Genomic DNA, 19,719 nt, shown 5'->3' on the forward strand with positions numbered 1-19,719 from the left:
CAAGCTCAGGTGGACAGGCTCCAGCCCCCAAGCTCCAGTCCACCCCACGAGAACTGTCATTCCCCAAGTGTAGTCTCCTGGCCAGCAGTATCAGCATCAGCATCATCTGGGAGCACAGTAGAAATCACATTCTCAGCACACCCCAAATAGACTGAATCAGAAACTCTGGGGTGGGGCTCAACAACCTGTGTTTTGATAAGCTCTCCAGGTGATCCAAATATGTGCTTAAGTCTGAGAACCACTGCCCAGGAAAAGAAAGTATTGTTTATGCCCTGTTCAAATGCTCACTATCTAGTAATGGAGAGAGTCCTGAAACACATAAATTACCATCAGTCTTGTAAATGCAGTAAAAGAGGAATGTATTAGGTACAGAAATGATGCAAAGGAGAAAGGAAGCATTTTGCTTTTTGAGGATTGAGAAAATTACACCTTTGTTTTAAGGATAGAGGTAGGGCAGCCGGTTGTAAATACTGGAGGAGTATGTTGGTTTTGTTTGTCATGAGTTTGGAACAGATAGTACAGATGACTTTAGATGGTTGTGAGCATTTTGACAGGAGCAACATAATCCTCCATCTTGCCCATCTTCTGGCTATGATTATGTCTCCCTCTCTTAGAGACTAGCATAAGTCTGACATGTATATTATTCCTGAAACTGATGGTTATAAAGTATTCAGAAGAGATCTTTTGAAGGTCACCTAAGGTAATGACATACTCTTTTTGCCTAGAAAATAATTTAGTGTTAGATGTTAGAAAGGCTAACCTTTAATAATAATACCCACTCTATCTATTAACTCCAAAGGTAAGTCTACTAAAACTACAGACTCTTGCTCTGGGGTATAACAGAATGGAACATTACAAGATACTGTCATAGCTTGTAAGATCTAAATCACTTAACCCATTAGGTGACATCCCTCATTTTTCAGACTCCACTATTTCAGAACTCTTCGCCAAAAGGCTTCCAGGCTAAACAAATTCTTTGCACTTTTCGTTCTGCTGGATTCAGGGATTAGACGTAAAGTAAACAACATGGGCTGTCTACTCTTTGTAGCATCTTTGAGGAGATGGCCCTGATATGCACTGTTTTCAATCACTTAAAAGGCAATAATTTGATTATGCCCTCCTTTCTGTAAGAACTGCCATTGCTTTTAGTTCACTTCCAGGCCTGACACAAGTAAATCACTTCGATAAAATCCCATTTTTCTCCCTCTCCTAGAGACTAGCATAAGTAATGACACCAGCAGTCTACCAAGGACAATGAATATAATGGACTTCTTATAGAAAAGCAAAATGTTTCCCAAGGCAGTGATTCGTTGTGCTAGTTTGAAAATTATTTTTCTTGTGCGTATATGTGAAAGATGTTTAAATGCTCTTATATCGGGCACTTTTAGAGATGCAAATGCTGCATTCTTCTTTTGAACTTTAGTGTTTAAATTTTGCAGCTTATATCTGTAAGTATGGGAAGAGGAGATCCTTTAGAAATGCACTGTCCAAATTTGGAGCTCACGTAAAAACAACTACCTTATTCTTTTCTCAGTTAATTTGAAATATTAACAATATGACCATGGTTCAGACTTAAAGTACTTAAAAGACATCAGCTTGAATGTATAGAATAGTAGAACATTTTATTCGGGGTTTCTTAGCTCATTTAACTTTCTTCTTAATGATCTGTATTATCCCCAGTAAGACAAAGTCACTCTCTAATACTGTAATAAAAGACCTTAACATCAGCTGTTAAGGTTGCAAAGGTTTCACATCACCAGGCTGTAGGTGTAAAAAGATTAAAATATATAGCAGTTGGCAAATTGACTAATTAGCCCAAATTATCTTTTCACATTAATTTTTGCATTTAACATATTTGCCATTATTTATCAATGGAGTGTTTTCATTTTAACAAGTCCAAAGGATTCAACATGTCTGCTCAAGGAATTTTTAATACATAGGTTATTCTTTTAAACAAGTGATAATGACTCATCGAAGTTTAATATTTTATCTTTTATGATAGATATACTTTTATGATAAAGCTGCAAATAACATTCCAATCAAGTTTTCCACTGAATTTAGAATCAGTCACTGAGACAAGTCCTTGTGTTTGGACTACATTATTCTGAATTGGGATTATTCAGATAGGTAGAATAAACTGGAGGAAAGTATAATCTAAAAGAACAAACTATGTTACCTGTTTTGGAGATACCTTTACAGGACACTGTTTATTGAGTTTCTTCTCCTATGTGCCAGATATTATCTTAGACAATTGATAAGCTTTATCTTATTTAATCCTTACTGAAATATTTTTGTTACTACTCAACTTTATTTTTATTTTTCCATAGCACTTATCATATCATCTAATGTACTGCATGTTTTTCTTATTGTTTCTCTCTTTTCTCTTCATTTATTCCTCCCACCTGCACCATCAGGCAGGGAGTTTTGTATGTTGTACTTTCTGTTTATCTCCACAATTCCCTGAATGTGCCTGGTTCATAGTAGGTCTCAGTAAATATTGTTTGAGTGAATGAATGGCCCTGTAAAGTGATTTTTGAGCTCCCCAATTTACAAATGAAAAGAGGTTAAGAAAGTAACAAAGCCAGGATATATAAATGTCTCTAGATGATCACTTGTCATCCAGTCATACATTTGATGATCGACTTTTGAGTTCGTGACATTGCTTATATACTACACTGCCTCCATGTATACTTTACTGATATAAAAATGGACATGATTCTTTGAATTTTTATCTTCATTATAATAAGTTGTCAAACTCCCAATGTTAAACCAGCAATTCTTTTGGCTTTTTCCATTGGTAGGTATTGTAATTTCATGATGTTTCATAATTTGTAATTAATTTTGCATACACATGATCCAAAATTTTAAAACTACAGGAGTATGTGGTAAAAAGTCTGTCTCCCTCACACACCTATATTTCAGTCTAGTGGTTACTAAATTTGCCTGCTCATTAGAATCACCTGGGGAGCTTTAACAATTATTGGAGCTTGTGTCCCACTCATAGAGACAGTGATTTAATAAGTACAGACTGTGTGGTCTGGGCTTTAGAATTTAAAAAATATCTCTAGAGGGACATCTGCTTCTGGTAAAAGGAAAGCAACAGAGACCAGATATACCATCTTGCCTCAAACAACTGAGAAAGAGACAAAGGACAATAATCCCTGAAGAATGGAAAACAGATAAGGTGATCTCGATGCAGCCTCAGATTATTGCTTTAAGAGAGTATCTAAGAAGGGAGCAAGAATCCACGCAGAGCCTGGCAGACAGTTGGGGCAGAGCTGAGAGTTTGGGGAGACCAAAAGAGAAATAATTCATAAGCCAGACTCCAGGAATGGAGGGAGATACACAAAGAACTCTGAAGGGACCCCCCTTGAGTATTCAATAAAGTATTTATTAGCATACGCATGCAAAGGAATCCTCTGGTGACTGTGGAAAAAATACCTGAAAAGGTTAGAAGAAGCAGTACTTAATGCTTATATGAAAGGGGACTAGTACCTGCTCTAACCTGCCAAGCTAGATAACTTCAAGATCCAGAGAGTACATTTGATAGAATACACTGAAGAGTTTTGCCTCGATAGTGAGGAAAATTTAGCCCTAGGCTGGGCGCAGCTCCATCAGACAGGGACCTCCCTTTCAGTCTTGAAAGCAAGATCCCGAAAGGATCAACTTATCCTAAGTAACTTAATTATATCCCAGAGCAAACTTCAAGAATATAGGAATACAAAAATATCCAGCACCGAACGAGATAAAATTCATAATACCTGGCATGCAATTACAGATTATCCATCATGCAAAGACGCAGAAAAACATGACTCATATTGAGGAGATAAATCAATCAATTGACTATAACCCAGAACTGACACAGATGCTGGAATTAGAAGACAAAAACATTGGAACAGCTGTTATGACCAAATGCCATATTTTTAAAAGAATCAGTAGAGACATGGAAGATATAAAAAGATTCAAATTAAACTTCTAGAAATGAAAACTATAATGTGTAAGTGAAAAATACCTGAAAGGGATTAATGATGGGTTAGATATTACAGATGGAAAGAATAGTGAATTTGAAGGCATATTGATAGAAACTATCCAAAATGAAATATAGAGCAACAAGAGAAATTAAAAAAAAAAAAACTGGACACATCACAGAGATGTGGGAAGATATTAAGCAGTCTAATATATGTGTAATTGAAGGCTCTGAAACAGGTTGGGGCTGGGGAGGGGAATATATTTGAAGAAATAATGGCCAAAATCTTTCCGAATTTAATGGCAACTATAAACAAACCCAAAGAGGCCCAATAAACCCAAACTCAAGAAGCATGAAGAAATTACACCAAGGCACATCATAATCAAATTGCTCAAAAGCAGTTATAATGAGGAAATATTGAAAGCAGCCAGATAATTTTAAACATACTACATACAAAGAGAAACAAAGATAAGATGACAACAGATTTCTTGTCAGAAACAAAGCAATTGAGACAACAACAGAGCAACCTCTTTAAAGCACTGAAAGGAAATAAAAAATCATTAACTAGAATTTTTTTCAGAAATAGACAAGACATTTTTTCAGAAATAGAAAAGCTGAAAGAATTCATCACCCCTAAACTGTACTACAGATATGTTAAAGGAAGCCCTTCAGGCAGAAGGGAAAGGATAACATATCATTATGGACCTACACAAGGAACAAAGAGCAGTAGAAATGGTAGCCATATGGATAAATGTTATCTTTTTATTATTTAAATCTTTTTAAAAGATAATTAACTGTTTAAAAAAAGTAATAATGTAGTGTGGGGTTTATAACATATGTATAAGTAAAATACATGGTAAGAATTGCACAAAGGTTAGAAGGAAGAAATGGAAATATCTGAAGTTCTTTAAGAGAAGTGGTATAATATCACTTGAAAGTAGATTGTGATAAGTTAAAGATATATTCTCTAAACATTAGGACAACCATTAAAGTAACAAAACAAAGAGTTATAGCTAATAAACTTACCAAAAGAGGTAAAATGAAATCAAAAGAAGGCAGAAAATAAGGAAAAGAGAATAATAAAAGCCAGATTGGACAAATAAGAAACAAATAGTAATATGATAGACTCCAGCCTAACCATATTAATAATTATATTAACTACAAATTTCAATTAAAAGCAGAGATCACCGGTTTGGATTAAAAAGCCCACTCAAATATATGCTGCCTGCAAGAAATCCACTTTAGATATAAAGACACAAATAGGTTAAAAAAAAACAATGGAAAAAGATACACCATGTTAACGCTAAGTAAAAGAAAACTGGCATGGCTATATTAGTATCAAAGTAGATGTCAGAGCAAAGGGATAAATTAGGTTATTTCATATTAATAAGGGTTCAGTTCATCAAGAGGACATAACAATCCTAAACACTTTTGTACATAATAATAAAGCTTCAGAATTCCATGTAACAAAAAAGAACTACAAGAGGAAATAGAAAAAATAAAATTATAGATATAATTGGAGATTTCAGTTACCCTCTGTCAACTGATAGATTAAGTAGGTTGAAAATGAATAAGGATATAGAAACTTTGAACAACACAGTCAACTAACTTGAACCAATTGACATTTATGAAACACTCCATCCAACACCACCAGGCATCAACGGCACTTGGAACCAAGATGGACCACATTGTGGATCATGAAACAAATCCCAATAAATCTAAAAGCATTCAAGTCATACAAAGTATGTTATCTGACCACAAGGGAATTACATTAGGAGTCAGTAACAAAGAGATACCTGGAAAATCTTCAAATTTTTGGAAACTAAATGACACATGTCTAAAGAATCAATGGTCAAAGAATATATCAAGAGGAAAATTGAAGTGTCTTAAACTGAAAATGAAAGCATGACACATCAAACCTTATGGGATCTTACTAAAACAGTATTTGGGGGAACTGTATAGCCTTCCACATTTACATTATAAATGAAGAAAGGTCTAAAATCAAAGACCTCAGCATCTATCTTAAGAAACTAGAAAAAGAAGAGCAAATATCACCCAAAGTAAGTAGAAGAAAGGAGAACATCTGAAGTAAGTAGAAGAAAGGAAACATAAGAGTAGATGCTAATGGAATAGAGAAAATCAATAAAATCAAAAGCAGAGAAGATTAATAACTAATCAAGTCAAACTGATCAAGAAGAAAGGAGAGAAAATACAAATTCCAATTTTAGAAATGACAAGATTAACTTTATTACAGATTCTACAGACATTACAAGAATAATAAAGGACTATTATGAACAACTTATGTTTATAAATTCAACAATTTAGATGAAATGGACAAATTCCTTGAAATGGATAACTAAAACTCATTCAAGAAGAAATAATCTGAATAGCTTTGAATTTGTAGTAAAAACCTCCCAAAGAAAACTCCAGGCCCAGATGGCTTCACTGGTGAATTCTACCAAGCAGTTAAGGAATAAATAAAAACAATTCTACCCAAACTCTTCTAGAAAATTGAAGAGGAGGAGTGACTACTTCCCAATTCATTTTATGAGACCAGAATTACTCAGAGAGTAAAACTAGACAGTGACATTATAAGAAAAGAAAACAACAGATTAACATCCCTCATGATTATAGATGCAAAAATTCTAAACAAAATTTTAGGAAATGTATCATCAAAAAGGAAAATATATCATGACTAGGTGGGGTTTAACATAGTAATGCAAGATTGTTCTAACATTTGGATTTACATCAATATAATTCACCATTATATTGGTGCAGAAACTAAAAAAAGAAAACCTGTATGATGATCTCAATAGATACACCAAAAGCATTTGACCAAATGCTTTCTGAAAAAATTCTCAGCAAACTAGGAATAGAAGGGAACTTCTTTAACTTGACAAAGGGCATTTATTAAAAAACATACAGACAGTATTACACTTAATGGTGAAATACTGAATGCTTTTTCTAAGTCTGAGAGCAACTCAGGGAATATTATTCTTACCATTGCTATTCACCACTGCACTGTTAGTTCTAGCCATTGCAATAAGGGAAGAAAAAGAAACAAAAATCACACTGATTAGAAAGAAAGAACATTATTTCTATTCACAGACAACATGGTCATCTATGTAGAAAACCCAAATTTACCAATTTTACAAAACAAAACAAAAAACAAATCTAGTAGCACAAATAAGTATGTTTAGCAAGGTTTATTATGTTCTATAATAAATTATATGTCTGAGTTGTATTCTATATGTATGTTACATTTCTAGATATAGTAAATCTAGATTTCAATGTACAGTAAAAATTTAAATTAAAACAATATTTACTATAAGGTGAAATACTTAGGGATGAATCTGACAAAAGATGTGAAAGACCTATACACTTAAAACTACAAGACATTGCTGGGAGAAATTAAAGAAGACCTAAGTAAAAGGAGGGATGTATTGGGTACATGGGTTGAAAGACTCAATATTCTGAATATGCCAGGTTTCCCCAGATTGATCTGAAAAGTCACCACAGTTTCAATCAACATCCAAGCAGGCTTTCTTTTTTGTAGAAATTGACTAACTCTAAATTTCATATGAAAATACAAAGAACATCAAATTGTCAAAACAACTTTGAAAAAGGGGGAAAAGATGGAAGTACTAATACTGCCTCATTTCAAGACTTTTATATAGCTACAATAGTCAAGAGAGTGTGATATTGGTATTAAGATAAATAGACAAATGGAACAGAATAGAGTCCAGAAATAGATCCACTGGACAACTTATTTTTGACAAATGTGTAAAGGTAATTAAGTGGAGAAAGGGTAGTCTATTTCAACAAATGGTACTGGAACAACAAGCAAAAATGGAAGACTCTAATAGAAAACTTAGGAGAAAATAATTGTCATCTTGAGTTAGGCCAAGGGTTTTAGGGATGACACCAAAATGGTGAGCCACAAAATTGTAAATTGATACATTGTACTTCAAAATTTAAAACTTCTGCCCTTTGACAAGCAACAAGAGAATGAAAAGGCAGAATTGGAGAAAATATTTGCAAGTCATATATCCTGTAAGTGTCCAGAATGTATAAAGAATTTTCAAAACCATAACCATAATACACAATTTTTAAATAATAAGAATATTATGAGCAAAATATTTGAACAGATACTTTGCCAAAGTAGATATGCATATAGCAAATAAGTACATAAAAAGATACACAAGTCTTAGTCATCTGGAAAATGTAAATTAAAACTACAATGAAATACCATTACATATATATTAGAATAGTTAAAGTTGAAAAATCAATCATGTCAACTGTTGGCAAGAATAGGTAGAACTGGAATTCTTATACATTCCTGGTAGGACTGCAGCAGTGTACAACCCCTTTGGAAAATGGATTGGCAATATATTTTAAAAAGGTAAGCCTAGTTATTGCTAATTACCAGGGTTTGCAAAGCCCCAACCAAAACCATTCCTGTCAATCCTAAAGAACACCTGGGACTTTATCTGAGATTCTACAATAGTTTCATGCACTAAGATTACTTTCCAGAAACCTGCAACCTCCAAATGAGTCTCTAGGCCAGGTAAATCCTGAAATCCAAGGGGCCAGCCTCTGTAAGAACATCAACTAGTTCCATCTCCTTTATTATTGATATCCCTTTCCAACATGAAAAAGTTAGAATGGGCATAGCCTAAAAATTGAGAGAAGGATCAAAGGAGAAGGAGGAGTTATAACAGAGAAGATAGGATTCAACAAATGAGTAAGACTGCTGAATCATTATATTAATATTTCTTTCAGTCTCCAGTGTCTTAGAGCAGCTAGAAGGAAAAACCCCAAATTGTGGAACTATAACCCATACCAAACTCTGAAATCTGTTTTATAACTACTTATTACAGTGTACTTTGAAATATAGTGCTTTTTTTGTATATATGTTATATTTCACAATAAAAAATGTTTTTAAAAAGTTAAACATAATCTACCTTACATCCAGTCATTCAATTCCTAGATGTTTGCCCAAGAAAATTAAAAGCATATGTCCATTTAAAAAAATGTGCACATGAATATTTGTAGCAGTTTCGATTGTTAACAGCCAAGAAACTGGAAACAACCCAAATGTTCATCAACAGGTGAAAGGATAAACAAACTGTGGTATATTCATACAATGGACTGTTTCTCAGAATAAAAGAATGAGGTGTTGATACATACTATACCATGGGTGAATGTCAAAATAATTATGCCAAGTGAAATAAGCCAGATTTTAAAAAAAGAATAGATAAGGTATGATTCCACTGATACACAGTTTTTAAAAATACTAATCTGTAGGGACAGAAATTATATAAGCAGTTTCCTAGGGAAGGTGAGTCATATGTCTTATATATAGCAAATTTATCACATTGTACACTTTAGATAGGTGCCATATATTTTATATTAATTATACTTCAATTAGTTGTTCGTTTTTTAAACAATCCTCAGGTGATTCAAAGGTACAGATGAGTTTGAGAACCACTGCTCCACTTGCTCAGATCCCCTGCTTGCACTCCTAGAGGCAGCCCATTCTAGGCAATTTCTTGTGTAGCATTCTGGAAACACAGTGCATATCCAGGCATAAACGAGACATGTATTCCTTTTCTGCATTCACAAATGTTAGCATTCTTTGTGCACTGTTCTGTAGATAGCATTCTTTGTACACTGTTCTGTACTTTGCTTTTTCACTTCCTCTGACTTGGTGATCGTTCCATATCAATAAATACGCGGCACCTTCACTCTTTTTAACAGCTATACACTAATGTTACACCTGGATTCTGCCTAAGCCAGTCATTTCGACTATATGAGCTGGTACGGTATGTTTACTTTACAACCTCTAAGGAGCAAAGATATAGCTTAAGTAGATGCTTGAAAAATTTTAAGTCATACCCTAAAGTCTGTGTGCTCATGCTATATGATACGATAAAATACTTTCATCTATGTGGGCTTACAAACTCTCAGAAACACCAAATTCACTAGGAATTCATGTTTTTTTTTTTTTACAGGTAAAGTGAGTATGTCTATGTGATGTGGCAACAGATGTATTTTTGAAACGTTATCATGATGTTTTAGTCACTTTTCTTGCCACCTCGGTATGAATTTGATGTTCAACATGTACTTCCTCATCCAACAGTGTGTTTTAAAAATCCTTTTCATCCCTTGGTAGTTAATTTGGTGTTGGTCTTTAAACCACAGCTCTTCAGATGTGTACTGTGTAAAGGAACATGCTACAAACTTGCCCTTTTAGTGAAGAAATTATTTGGGTAAAATATTGCTGCCTAATTTTTTTTTCTCTTAAACTTAACACTATAGTTTATAGACATTGTTGCAAGGGGAAGACAATTTCCAATCTACAAAGACAATTTATTTAGGGCCCTAAATTCCTTAATGGCCATTTACATTTCCTTCACAGATTTTCTATGAAATTTTCCATCTTAAAGCATCAACGATCTCAAGTTGTCCATTGTCCGGACTATTCATATTGTTAATCTTTGGTGCATTTCCTAGGTTTGTTAGTGAACATTCAGTCTTTTTATGATTAATATTTTTGAACTTTTTGCAACATATCAGATGTTGAATTGGTGTAGTTTGTATCAGTTGAATGTTCATTTCATATTTATTGGCTGACATTGTCAGTGAGAAGAGTTATTGCAACTTCTTGTAGCAAATTCATTCACTCATTACGTTTTCACATCATTAAATCCGTATTCCTGAGATCACATTTCATAGCTCCTTGTTCACTCCTTTGCTCCCTCATTCTGTGGGATTTCATTAGATTGCGTTTGGTCCTGAGGTCATGTTTCAATAGGATACATGGAATTGTTTTGAATGTCATCTTTCCCTGAAATGGCTGCCCTGCATATCAGAAAATGTTTTCATTGACTAGCAAATTATCTTTAAGATAATCTATCCAGTAGATGAAAATACTAGTGGTCAATGAAAGGGAGGGGTAAGGGGTATGGGATATATGAATTTTTCTTTTTATTTATTTTTCTGAAGTGATGCAAATGTTCTAAAAATGATCACGGTGATCAATACACAACTGTGTGATGATATTGTGAGTCATTGATTGTATACCGTTATATGGGCTGTATGTGTGCGATGATGTGTCAATAAAAATATTAAAAAAAAAAAGAACCCTTGCCCATCTCTGAGTATTTAAGTTTTTAGTTAACTCACAATGTGTCACTCTAACCTAGGGAAAGTGTGGAGAGCCTGATTCAGAAGCATTCCTATGCCCGCTCCCCCATCCGTACCTATGGAGGAGAAGAGGATGTCCTGGGGGATGAGAGTCAGACCACACAAAATCGAGGTAAGATGCCTTCGAGGGCCGTGGAACTGCTGGCAACAGGAGCACTAGAGGAAACAGAGCAGGTAGTTGGTGCACCTTCTGACCCTATGTGTACGTATTGCCAGGACTCAGAAAGTGTTTCAGGAGCTTCTTCAGGAAGCAACAGCCTCTGATGCTAATTCTCACAACTTTCATTATTTTGCCAGTGAATCTTAAGTGAGAATGCTCCCTGAAGGCAACCTGTGGTTTAATTTTCTCGTAAAGGGATACTAAGCCCTTGAGTCAGGGGTCAGCAGTTTCTGGTGTGTACTTTACTACCAGAGGGCTCTTGGAGTCTTAATTCTTATAATTTGAAAATCAGGGAATATACCTATTCCACCTATGCCAGAAATATATTATTAGGATCAAAGTCTAAAATGGAAAACACTTTTTTAAAAAAGGATTTTCCCAGTGCAGAGCATTACCAGGAACTGTGCTCCCACCAATAGTGAGAGTAGGGGGTCTGTCGGAAAGGCTTAGGGAGGGCGCCCCAGTACCTGGGAAGAGAGTTCAGAGAAAAGGGGTTGTAGGGGTACCTCACCCTGGGAACAGGGATGTTTGTAGGGGGAGAGAACCCTATGTCATTTTTTATGTTCATAACATGAAATAACATAATCAGTCACTTCTTGACTAAATCATAGGACAGTTCTTATAACTAAATCCAAACCAGTCACTAGCATTTATACAATTGGAAAATTCAGTGTCAACACTTACCTAAATTTATGGATGCCACAAAGCAAGAAAAAGATATTCTCATGGTTCTCATATTGGCTTTGGAAGCCAGGTGGCCTTATGGAAGCTCCAATGTCCATCCTTCCCTGGGGAGATGCTGCAGAGGACAGGACAGATGTTGGACATGTGGAGCTTCTTTAAAGGGATGAGGCAGCGCAGTGTTTTAGCCCCTCTCTGAGATAATGCAGGCCATATAATGAGTAGCATCTTTTCCCATTTAGTAAATTCTCTTTTCTACACAGGATGTAAATGATATCTTCTTATGGGGATCCATAGATTTGCCTCATGGTTGACAAATTTGTTTGTCTTTTGAAATTGCAGCTCTAGTAAATATTTCTAAAAAAAAAAAAATCTATCTTTACAGATAATTTAACTCTTGATTTGCACATTGAACTTGTATTTCTACCCTAATAAGGTATTTTTCCTTTCAGGGTCAGCCTTTACAACATCTGACAATTTGTCCCTCAGTTCCTGGGTGTCGTCTTCTTCCGGTTTTCCTGGATTTCCGCATGCACAGTCTCTGACTGCTCTTGGCACCAGCACAGCCTCCATAGCCACACCCATCCCTCACCCCATTCAGGGTTCTCTGCCTCCATATAGCCGGCTCGGGGTGCCTCTGACCCCATCGGCCATTGCCAGCTCCATGCAAGGGAGTGGCCCGACGTTCCCTTCATTCCACATGCCCCGATACCATCACTACTTCCAACAGGGGCCCTATGCCGCCATCCAAGGACTGCGCCATTCCTCGGCTGTGATGACGCCATTTGTATGACTGTTCTAAAAATCGGAGAACCCACATCCAGAATGTGCCAATTGGGTATGGAAATAAAGTACAGGGTTGGGTGGTTGGGGTGTGTGGGGTGTTGGCGCAGGGGCTCTCCAGGAGACTTGGGACCTATTAAACATGGAGGCCTGGACTCACAATAAAGCCTACCACTGAGGAATGCACCATGGACCAGGATTCATCTGTAATTGGAGGACAGCTGTTTGGTTCACTTAGTAGAGATCCAGCATAACGTTCTTAGCTAATCTAAGTCCTGCAACTGATAGGATAGCCACACACCCAGAAAGTTTAATAGTCCAGGGCAGATGAATCTTAACAGTGCATTATTCCTAGTGGTTAAAGTAAAATGCTGTGTTGGTGCAGTAATGTATAGAATCAATGTGTATAGGTTTCTTTGTGCTTTCCACAGGCTAAAAGAATTTTCAAAGAGGCAATACTATATAATATACTGACTATATATATGACTAACTTAAGTCAGTTTCACTGTGTAGATAATGGAAGCCAATAGAGAAATATTTGTAGTGCTATAGCTTAAGCATGTCAATTTTCCTTTGTGTTAGCTTATGGGGAAGGGAGCCGAGATAATGCTAATGCATCCTGCTTTGTGGATGTAAATAGATTTAATTACTTCACAAAATTATATTGTAAAATTGAAGGTTCAGTTTCCTTTAGTACCAGACAACCTCAATGTTCAGTCTTGTCCATTTATATCTGAAATCTCTTTCTTGCAATGACTTGACAATTATGAGGAAAAATATTCGATATAAAATTTTGAAGCAAGGGCCTATATATGTTGCATTGCAAAACTGAGATTTCATTTTCTGGACTGCTATTCTAAATACACTATTTATTATTGAGAACAATTCTAAAGCCTATAATACATGATGATTTGGGAAATTTTCTTTTACTTACACCTGCAATAAAAAGATGGTTGCCCTGTTCTGGAAGGGATTTCTTTTCCATAGATGCAAAAAGTCTCTAACTTTTTACTTCAGTTTTCGGAGAGCTTATGGGTGATAAAATGCACTGGGCTAAATTCTCATCTTTGGTAAATCTGCTTTGTTGTTAGGTTAGCTGCTGCCACTGATTAACAACTATTTTTGAAAAACAATTCTAGATGGCCTGGTTAGCCACAGTGTTATCTATGCTTGTGAGGAGTTTTGTGTCCATATGTCTGATTTGTCCTTTTGTTCTTACTGTGTCCCTTTTGGCCTCCTTTACCATTTTGCTAGGTCTATAATATGAAATTGCATGCTAACTCAATGACTCCCTGTCTGTAACATTGGCAGGTCTTTTAAGCAAATCTAAAACATTCGTTTACTTTATTTTCAACTCTTCCTGTCTTCCTAAACTTTCCTTTAATGCTTATAATAGTACTTAATTATATTTTGGGTACATGTTATCTATATATTCTTTTCAAGCAAATATATCTGGGCACTTACAGTCAGGATACATTTAGCATTTTGCAACAGTTTGTTTCCATAATAGAGACTCAATGAAGTTACTAGTCTTTCAACTTCAGATACAAGGCATTACAGCTACAGGATATAACTTGACTTCTTAGCAAGGATCCCCAAAACTCTATTTTAATTTAATTTATTTTTTGTATGTAATATTCATTCTACTCTGTTCTGACTGCAAAACTACTGAATCTGTTAAGAGATGGGAAATAAAAGCGGCTGACAGTTGAGGTATATTTGGTGATAAATGTAATATACTATCACATCAGACTCTAGCAGGATTTTTCCCCCCTTTATTAGTTTCTTTTTGTGTTAGCCTTTTCCATATCAAACTCCTTTCTTGGATATTTCCAGTTTATGAAACAAGGCATAAAGACAGGGCCTGTCTGTAAGACCACTGTTGGATTTTGCATTTGCTTTTCTCTATTGTATCCCAAAGTTTATTTATGGAGAATCATGGGCTGTGTGGACAAAACTTTTCAAAGTCCTATGGCGGACATTGTAGACTAATTTCTAACTTCTTGCATGTTCTGCTATAGTATCCTCTGGTAGTTTGTTTTCAAGCAAAGCACAGATGTACTTTAAAGTAAATATCCATAGTGATAGGTTAGGGATTTAATATCTAATAGTTGGCCTGTTGCCAGGGCTCCTTTTAGTACAGAGTACTGCTGCTTAAAGCAGGAATAAAAAAAGAAAGAAGCTGTTTTACCTTGTGCCACTCAATACCCTGATAAATTAGTGTCCTACTGAAGTAAATCTGGGTCTGAGTTATCTATTCAAAGAGGATGAAAGGCTTATTCTAGTACTCTTTTGGCATATCTCCCAATCTGTGTCTCATAGTAGGTTTGTGTGTTTTGTTTTAGTGTGTCTACTAAAAATATGTAGAATGACTAGTGAAAAGCAAAGACTAAGACATCAGAGTATGCTCTTGGAAAATCATACCTGAAATTTGGAATTGGATGTATTTTTTAAGTATTTGGTATTATTCAAATTAGAAGACCCACAAGTGAAATGGAACTTAATCCTATCAGAATCACTCTAACCATAGAAATTTACTCCCCCTCAGCCTTTTTGTGCTATTTTGTTTGTCAATTCTTACTTTACCCCCTGGGAATTTAAGATCGAAAATTCCAAAGCCTATTCTGCAGAAAGTTATTGCAGAACTAGATAATTAGTATAAAGGCAATGGAATAATACAGAGTATTCAGTTATAGTACATTTGGAATAAATTCAGGGTTTCCCCCAAGTACATTCGAGTATCAAAAAGTAATGACTAATGTGTAGTACTACTAAAAAGAAGACCTGCCAGACCTGCTTTATCAAACCCTAAGGAAGTAATTTATAACTTAATGGGTTCTTCATTTGCAATTTATTTTGAAAATATTTATCAATAATTCTAAATTCAATAATTTATCTTACTTAGTAAATCTTCTCCCCCTCTCCTGTCCACTCTTAGCAGGACAAAGGTAAACATATCCAGTTTGTGTCTAATATGTCACAAATTATTAGGTAACAAGGTCCAGATTAACGAACTTAAAATTGCATTGCTGGTCCTCTTGAGTTTATAACAAAGATATCTTGTCTGGAAGGCCTACCACCATTCCTAGTAAATGTGCAAAGAGTAAGAGATATCTAAAAGCTTCCCTGTAATCATTTATAGGCTTGCAAAAGCCCTGTATGCAGCTATATTATAGAAATTACATTGACTTCTAAGGTATCCCAAAATCTCCCATCCCCGCCATCCTATCTCTGTCACCGTACTTCTCCAGTGACAACATCCGTACACACAGACACACAAGAGAACGAGAGAGAGAGAAGGGAAGTGGGAAAGGAATCCACTGAAAGCCCAAGAAATAAACATTCCCAGAAGTAAAACATCCTCATTCCAATTGCCTATGAATTTTTCAGAGAGATAAGGTATTTATCCTACTTTTGTATTCCACATTAGCATTTCAGTTTGCACTGCTTATATTTAAGCTGAATTATATGGAGAAAAATCAGCTTCAAATAAAGTGGATGGAATGACTTTACCACTCCATTAAATATGCAGTCAAGCTTAGCCATGACTCAGTAACTAAAGTCCAAAAAATTCAGTCATATAAAGTGCGGGGTCACATATTACACGGAAAACCAATATTTTTACTCAATCTCCTACTGGCTAAGGAAAACTATTTTCATTATTCGACATAGAAGAAATTGATCATTATTAGAAACAAAACAATACTATATCCCAAATCCAGAGAAGGCACTGGACAGAGATAATTTTTGCCTTCTCCATTGGAGAGCCTGACCTAGCTGGAGGATGGTTTTAATATAATTTTATATTATTTAAGAATGTGAAGATTTCTTATAAACGATTAAAGGAAAGGTTATAGTCTCTTTAAACTTTAGAAAACCATTAAATCCTTTGTTACTACTATTTTTTGCCAGGTATAGTATATTCCAAGACTCTTTCTTCACCATACTTTAAACACGCAGTGGTTCATGTATAAATATTTGACAGGTAAATAGCCCATAAGTATTTTCTGCCCCTTCTTTCTCTGTCCCTCCCCCAAATAACTTTAATCCACTCTTTTTAAAGAGTGTCCTGATAAGAAAATAAATCATTTTGGTGAAGTAACCTCTAGTGCATCTGGACAAAAAATACAATTTGTTGTATTTTACTTCTGGTACATTTAAATATTTGTATTTAGTTGTTTTTTTTCTAATTTTCAGAAACCTTAAATTCTTTTTTATTCCTAAAGGATAAAAATTGGACATAGCCTCTTTGGTAGACTCTATCACCGTTCTATTGTTTGCTGTGTTAATTTGTTTAATGAGTTGCTTGAGAACAGTCACTGTAATGAAGTGTGTGTGTGTGTTGGGTGCAAGGGAGGGGAAGGGCATGGGAAATGTTTTATGATAAAAAAAGTTATAATCCTAATACTATGAAGTAACATCTAATGAAGTTTCTTTTTAAGTGCAATATATTTATTTCTGCTAGAAATATATTATCAACATTATATAAGAATTGAAGCATTATGTGTTATTTGTAAACAGCTTAAAATTATATATTACCCAAAATTGTACAGAAGTACAAATGTGTGAATATTAATTTCTTTCATTAAAAATTGTGTGTTTTTTATAATCTATACACACATTTACACTTTTCATTATTTTATACTCTTTGCTTTGAACTTTTACTTTACCTGCCACATCCTTACAATCACATGACTTTGCACCTCTCTGCACTAAAAGATACTGAAGACTCCATAAAGCTTTAAAAAGTCCTCTCAGTAAAGTCATCAGCATTTGGATGTACTCTTATGATATATTACACAAGGCAGGCTGATATAAAATAAGATTGACTAAATTCAAAGCCTTCATTCTTTCTTCCACATCATGATCCTTCAAAATAGTTGCCATTTTCATATATACTGCTTTAAGAAGTCTTCTTTATTACTCTTACTTTTTTTGTGTATGTCACATGCTCATATTTTTATTTTTATTTTAGAGCATTTAAAACCTTTTATTTGGAATAATTCCAAGCTTACAGAAAAGTTTCAAGGGTAATATACAGAAACTTTGTAAACCCTTTGCCCATATCCACCAATTGTTAATTTTTTGCCCCATTTCCTTATTTGAACTCACACTGTGCAGTGAATGTAAATATACGCACACATTTTTACACACACACATGCAGCATAGACAAATTGTTTTTCTGAATTATTTGAGAGTATCTTGCACATTTCATGTTCCATTAACCCTAAATAACTTCAAAGTATATTTCCTAAAAACATGATCCTATTAAATATTTTAGGAGAGTTCAGAACTTTAGGAAATTTCACAATGATACAACACTGTGATTTACCATCAGTATTCTAATTTTGTCAACTGACTAATGTCCTTTGTAGCATTGTTTTTCTTTCAGTAAAGATTCAGTTCAGGATCATATATTGCATTTAGCTATCATGTTTCTTTTGTTTCCTTTAATCTGTACAGCTGCTCAGCCTTTCTTTGTCTTTCAGGACAAAAGGATTCCCATTTTTCAGTGATTTATAATTCAAATTGCCCCATATGTGGTCACTGGGAGCCTCATCAAGTTAACTCAGGTATCCTTTTTTTTAAAACAAAATTTTTTTTTTATTAGAGCAGGCTTTAGTTTGTACAAACATTGCTCAGAACACACAGAGAGCTACCATGTACCTCTTCCCCACAGCACACAGCTTCCCTCATTATAGACTCTTGCATTACAGTAGTACATTTGTTACAATTGAGAAACCAATATTTATCCGTTATTATTAACTAAAGTCCATAATTTACATTAGGGTTCTCTCTTTGTGGTGTACAGTTCTATTGGTTTTGACAAATGCATGCCATGTATCCATCATTCTATATCAAGTAGAATAGTTTCACTGCGTTAAAAATGAGTCGTGCTCCACCTAGTCATCCCTTCCCCGGCCGCCAACCCTCAGAAATTACTGGTCTTTGTATTGCCTCTATATTTTGCCTTTTCCAGAATGTCATATAGTTGGAATCATACAGTTTTCAGTCTTTCAGATTGGCTTCTTTCACGTAGCAATATGTATTTAAGATTCTCCCATGTCTTTTGGTATCTTGATGGCTCCTTCCTTTTTATTGCTGAATAATACTCCATTGTATGGATGTACCAAAGTTTGTTTATCCATTCATTTATTGGAAGATATCTTGGCTTCTAGTTTTTGGCAATTCTGAATAAAGCTGCTATAAAAATTCTCATGTAGGTATTTGTGTGTGCATATACTTTCAACTCACTTGGATAAATACCTGAAGCAAGATTGCTGGATCATATAGTAAACCTATGTTTGGCTTTCTAAGAAACTGCTGGACTTTTCCAAAAATGGCTGTACCATTTTGTATTCCCACCAGCAATGAATGAGAGTTTCTGTTGCTCCATAACCTTGCCAGCATTTGGTGTTAGTGTCTGACATTTTAGACATTCTAGCATGTATTTAATGATGTCTCAGTATTTGAAATTCTTTAAATCATATGTTTACGTGCCATCTGTATGTCTTCTTTGGTGAGGTGTCTGTTCAGATCTTTTGCCCATTTTTAAATTGGGTTATTTGTTTTCTTATTGTTTAGAAACAACTTCTTTATCATACGTACTTTCCAAATCCTCTATCCCAGTCTGTCTTATTCTTTCATTCTATTAACAGTATCTTTCTAAGAGCAGTTTTTATTTTCATAAAGTCTAACATCAATTTTTTCTTTCATGATTCATGCTTTTGGTGTTGTGTCTAAATGAAAGATCATTAGACTTTATCCTTTGTTACACACCAGTAGTTTTATAGCTTTTTTACATTTAAGGTTATGATCTATTTTGAGTTACTTTTTGTGGAAGGTGGAGGGCCTGTGTCTAGAGTCATTTCTCTGCATATGAATGTCCAGTTGTTCCAGCACCATTTGTTGAAAAGAC

The 19,719-nt window shown here is 34.9% G+C and overlaps 1 protein-coding gene across 1 annotated transcript in view; it reads left to right on the forward strand.

The window, feature by feature from the left end:
• Positions 1-19,000, forward strand: part of TBX20 (T-box transcription factor 20) — a 62,063-nt gene extending 43,063 nt beyond the window's left edge. The window contains exons 7-8 of the mRNA XM_077119988.1: positions 11,176-11,288; positions 12,470-19,000. Coding sequence (XP_076976103.1) covers positions 11,176-11,288; positions 12,470-12,810 — 454 coding nt within the window. The 3' untranslated portion in view covers positions 12,811-19,000. The remainder of the gene's footprint in view (positions 1-11,175; positions 11,289-12,469) is intronic.
• Positions 19,001-19,719: the final 719 nt, after the last annotated feature.

This window comes from Tamandua tetradactyla, chromosome 1 (genome assembly GCF_023851605.1).
Source record: "Tamandua tetradactyla isolate mTamTet1 chromosome 1, mTamTet1.pri, whole genome shotgun sequence".
Lineage (NCBI taxonomy): Eukaryota > Metazoa > Chordata > Mammalia > Pilosa > Myrmecophagidae > Tamandua > Tamandua tetradactyla.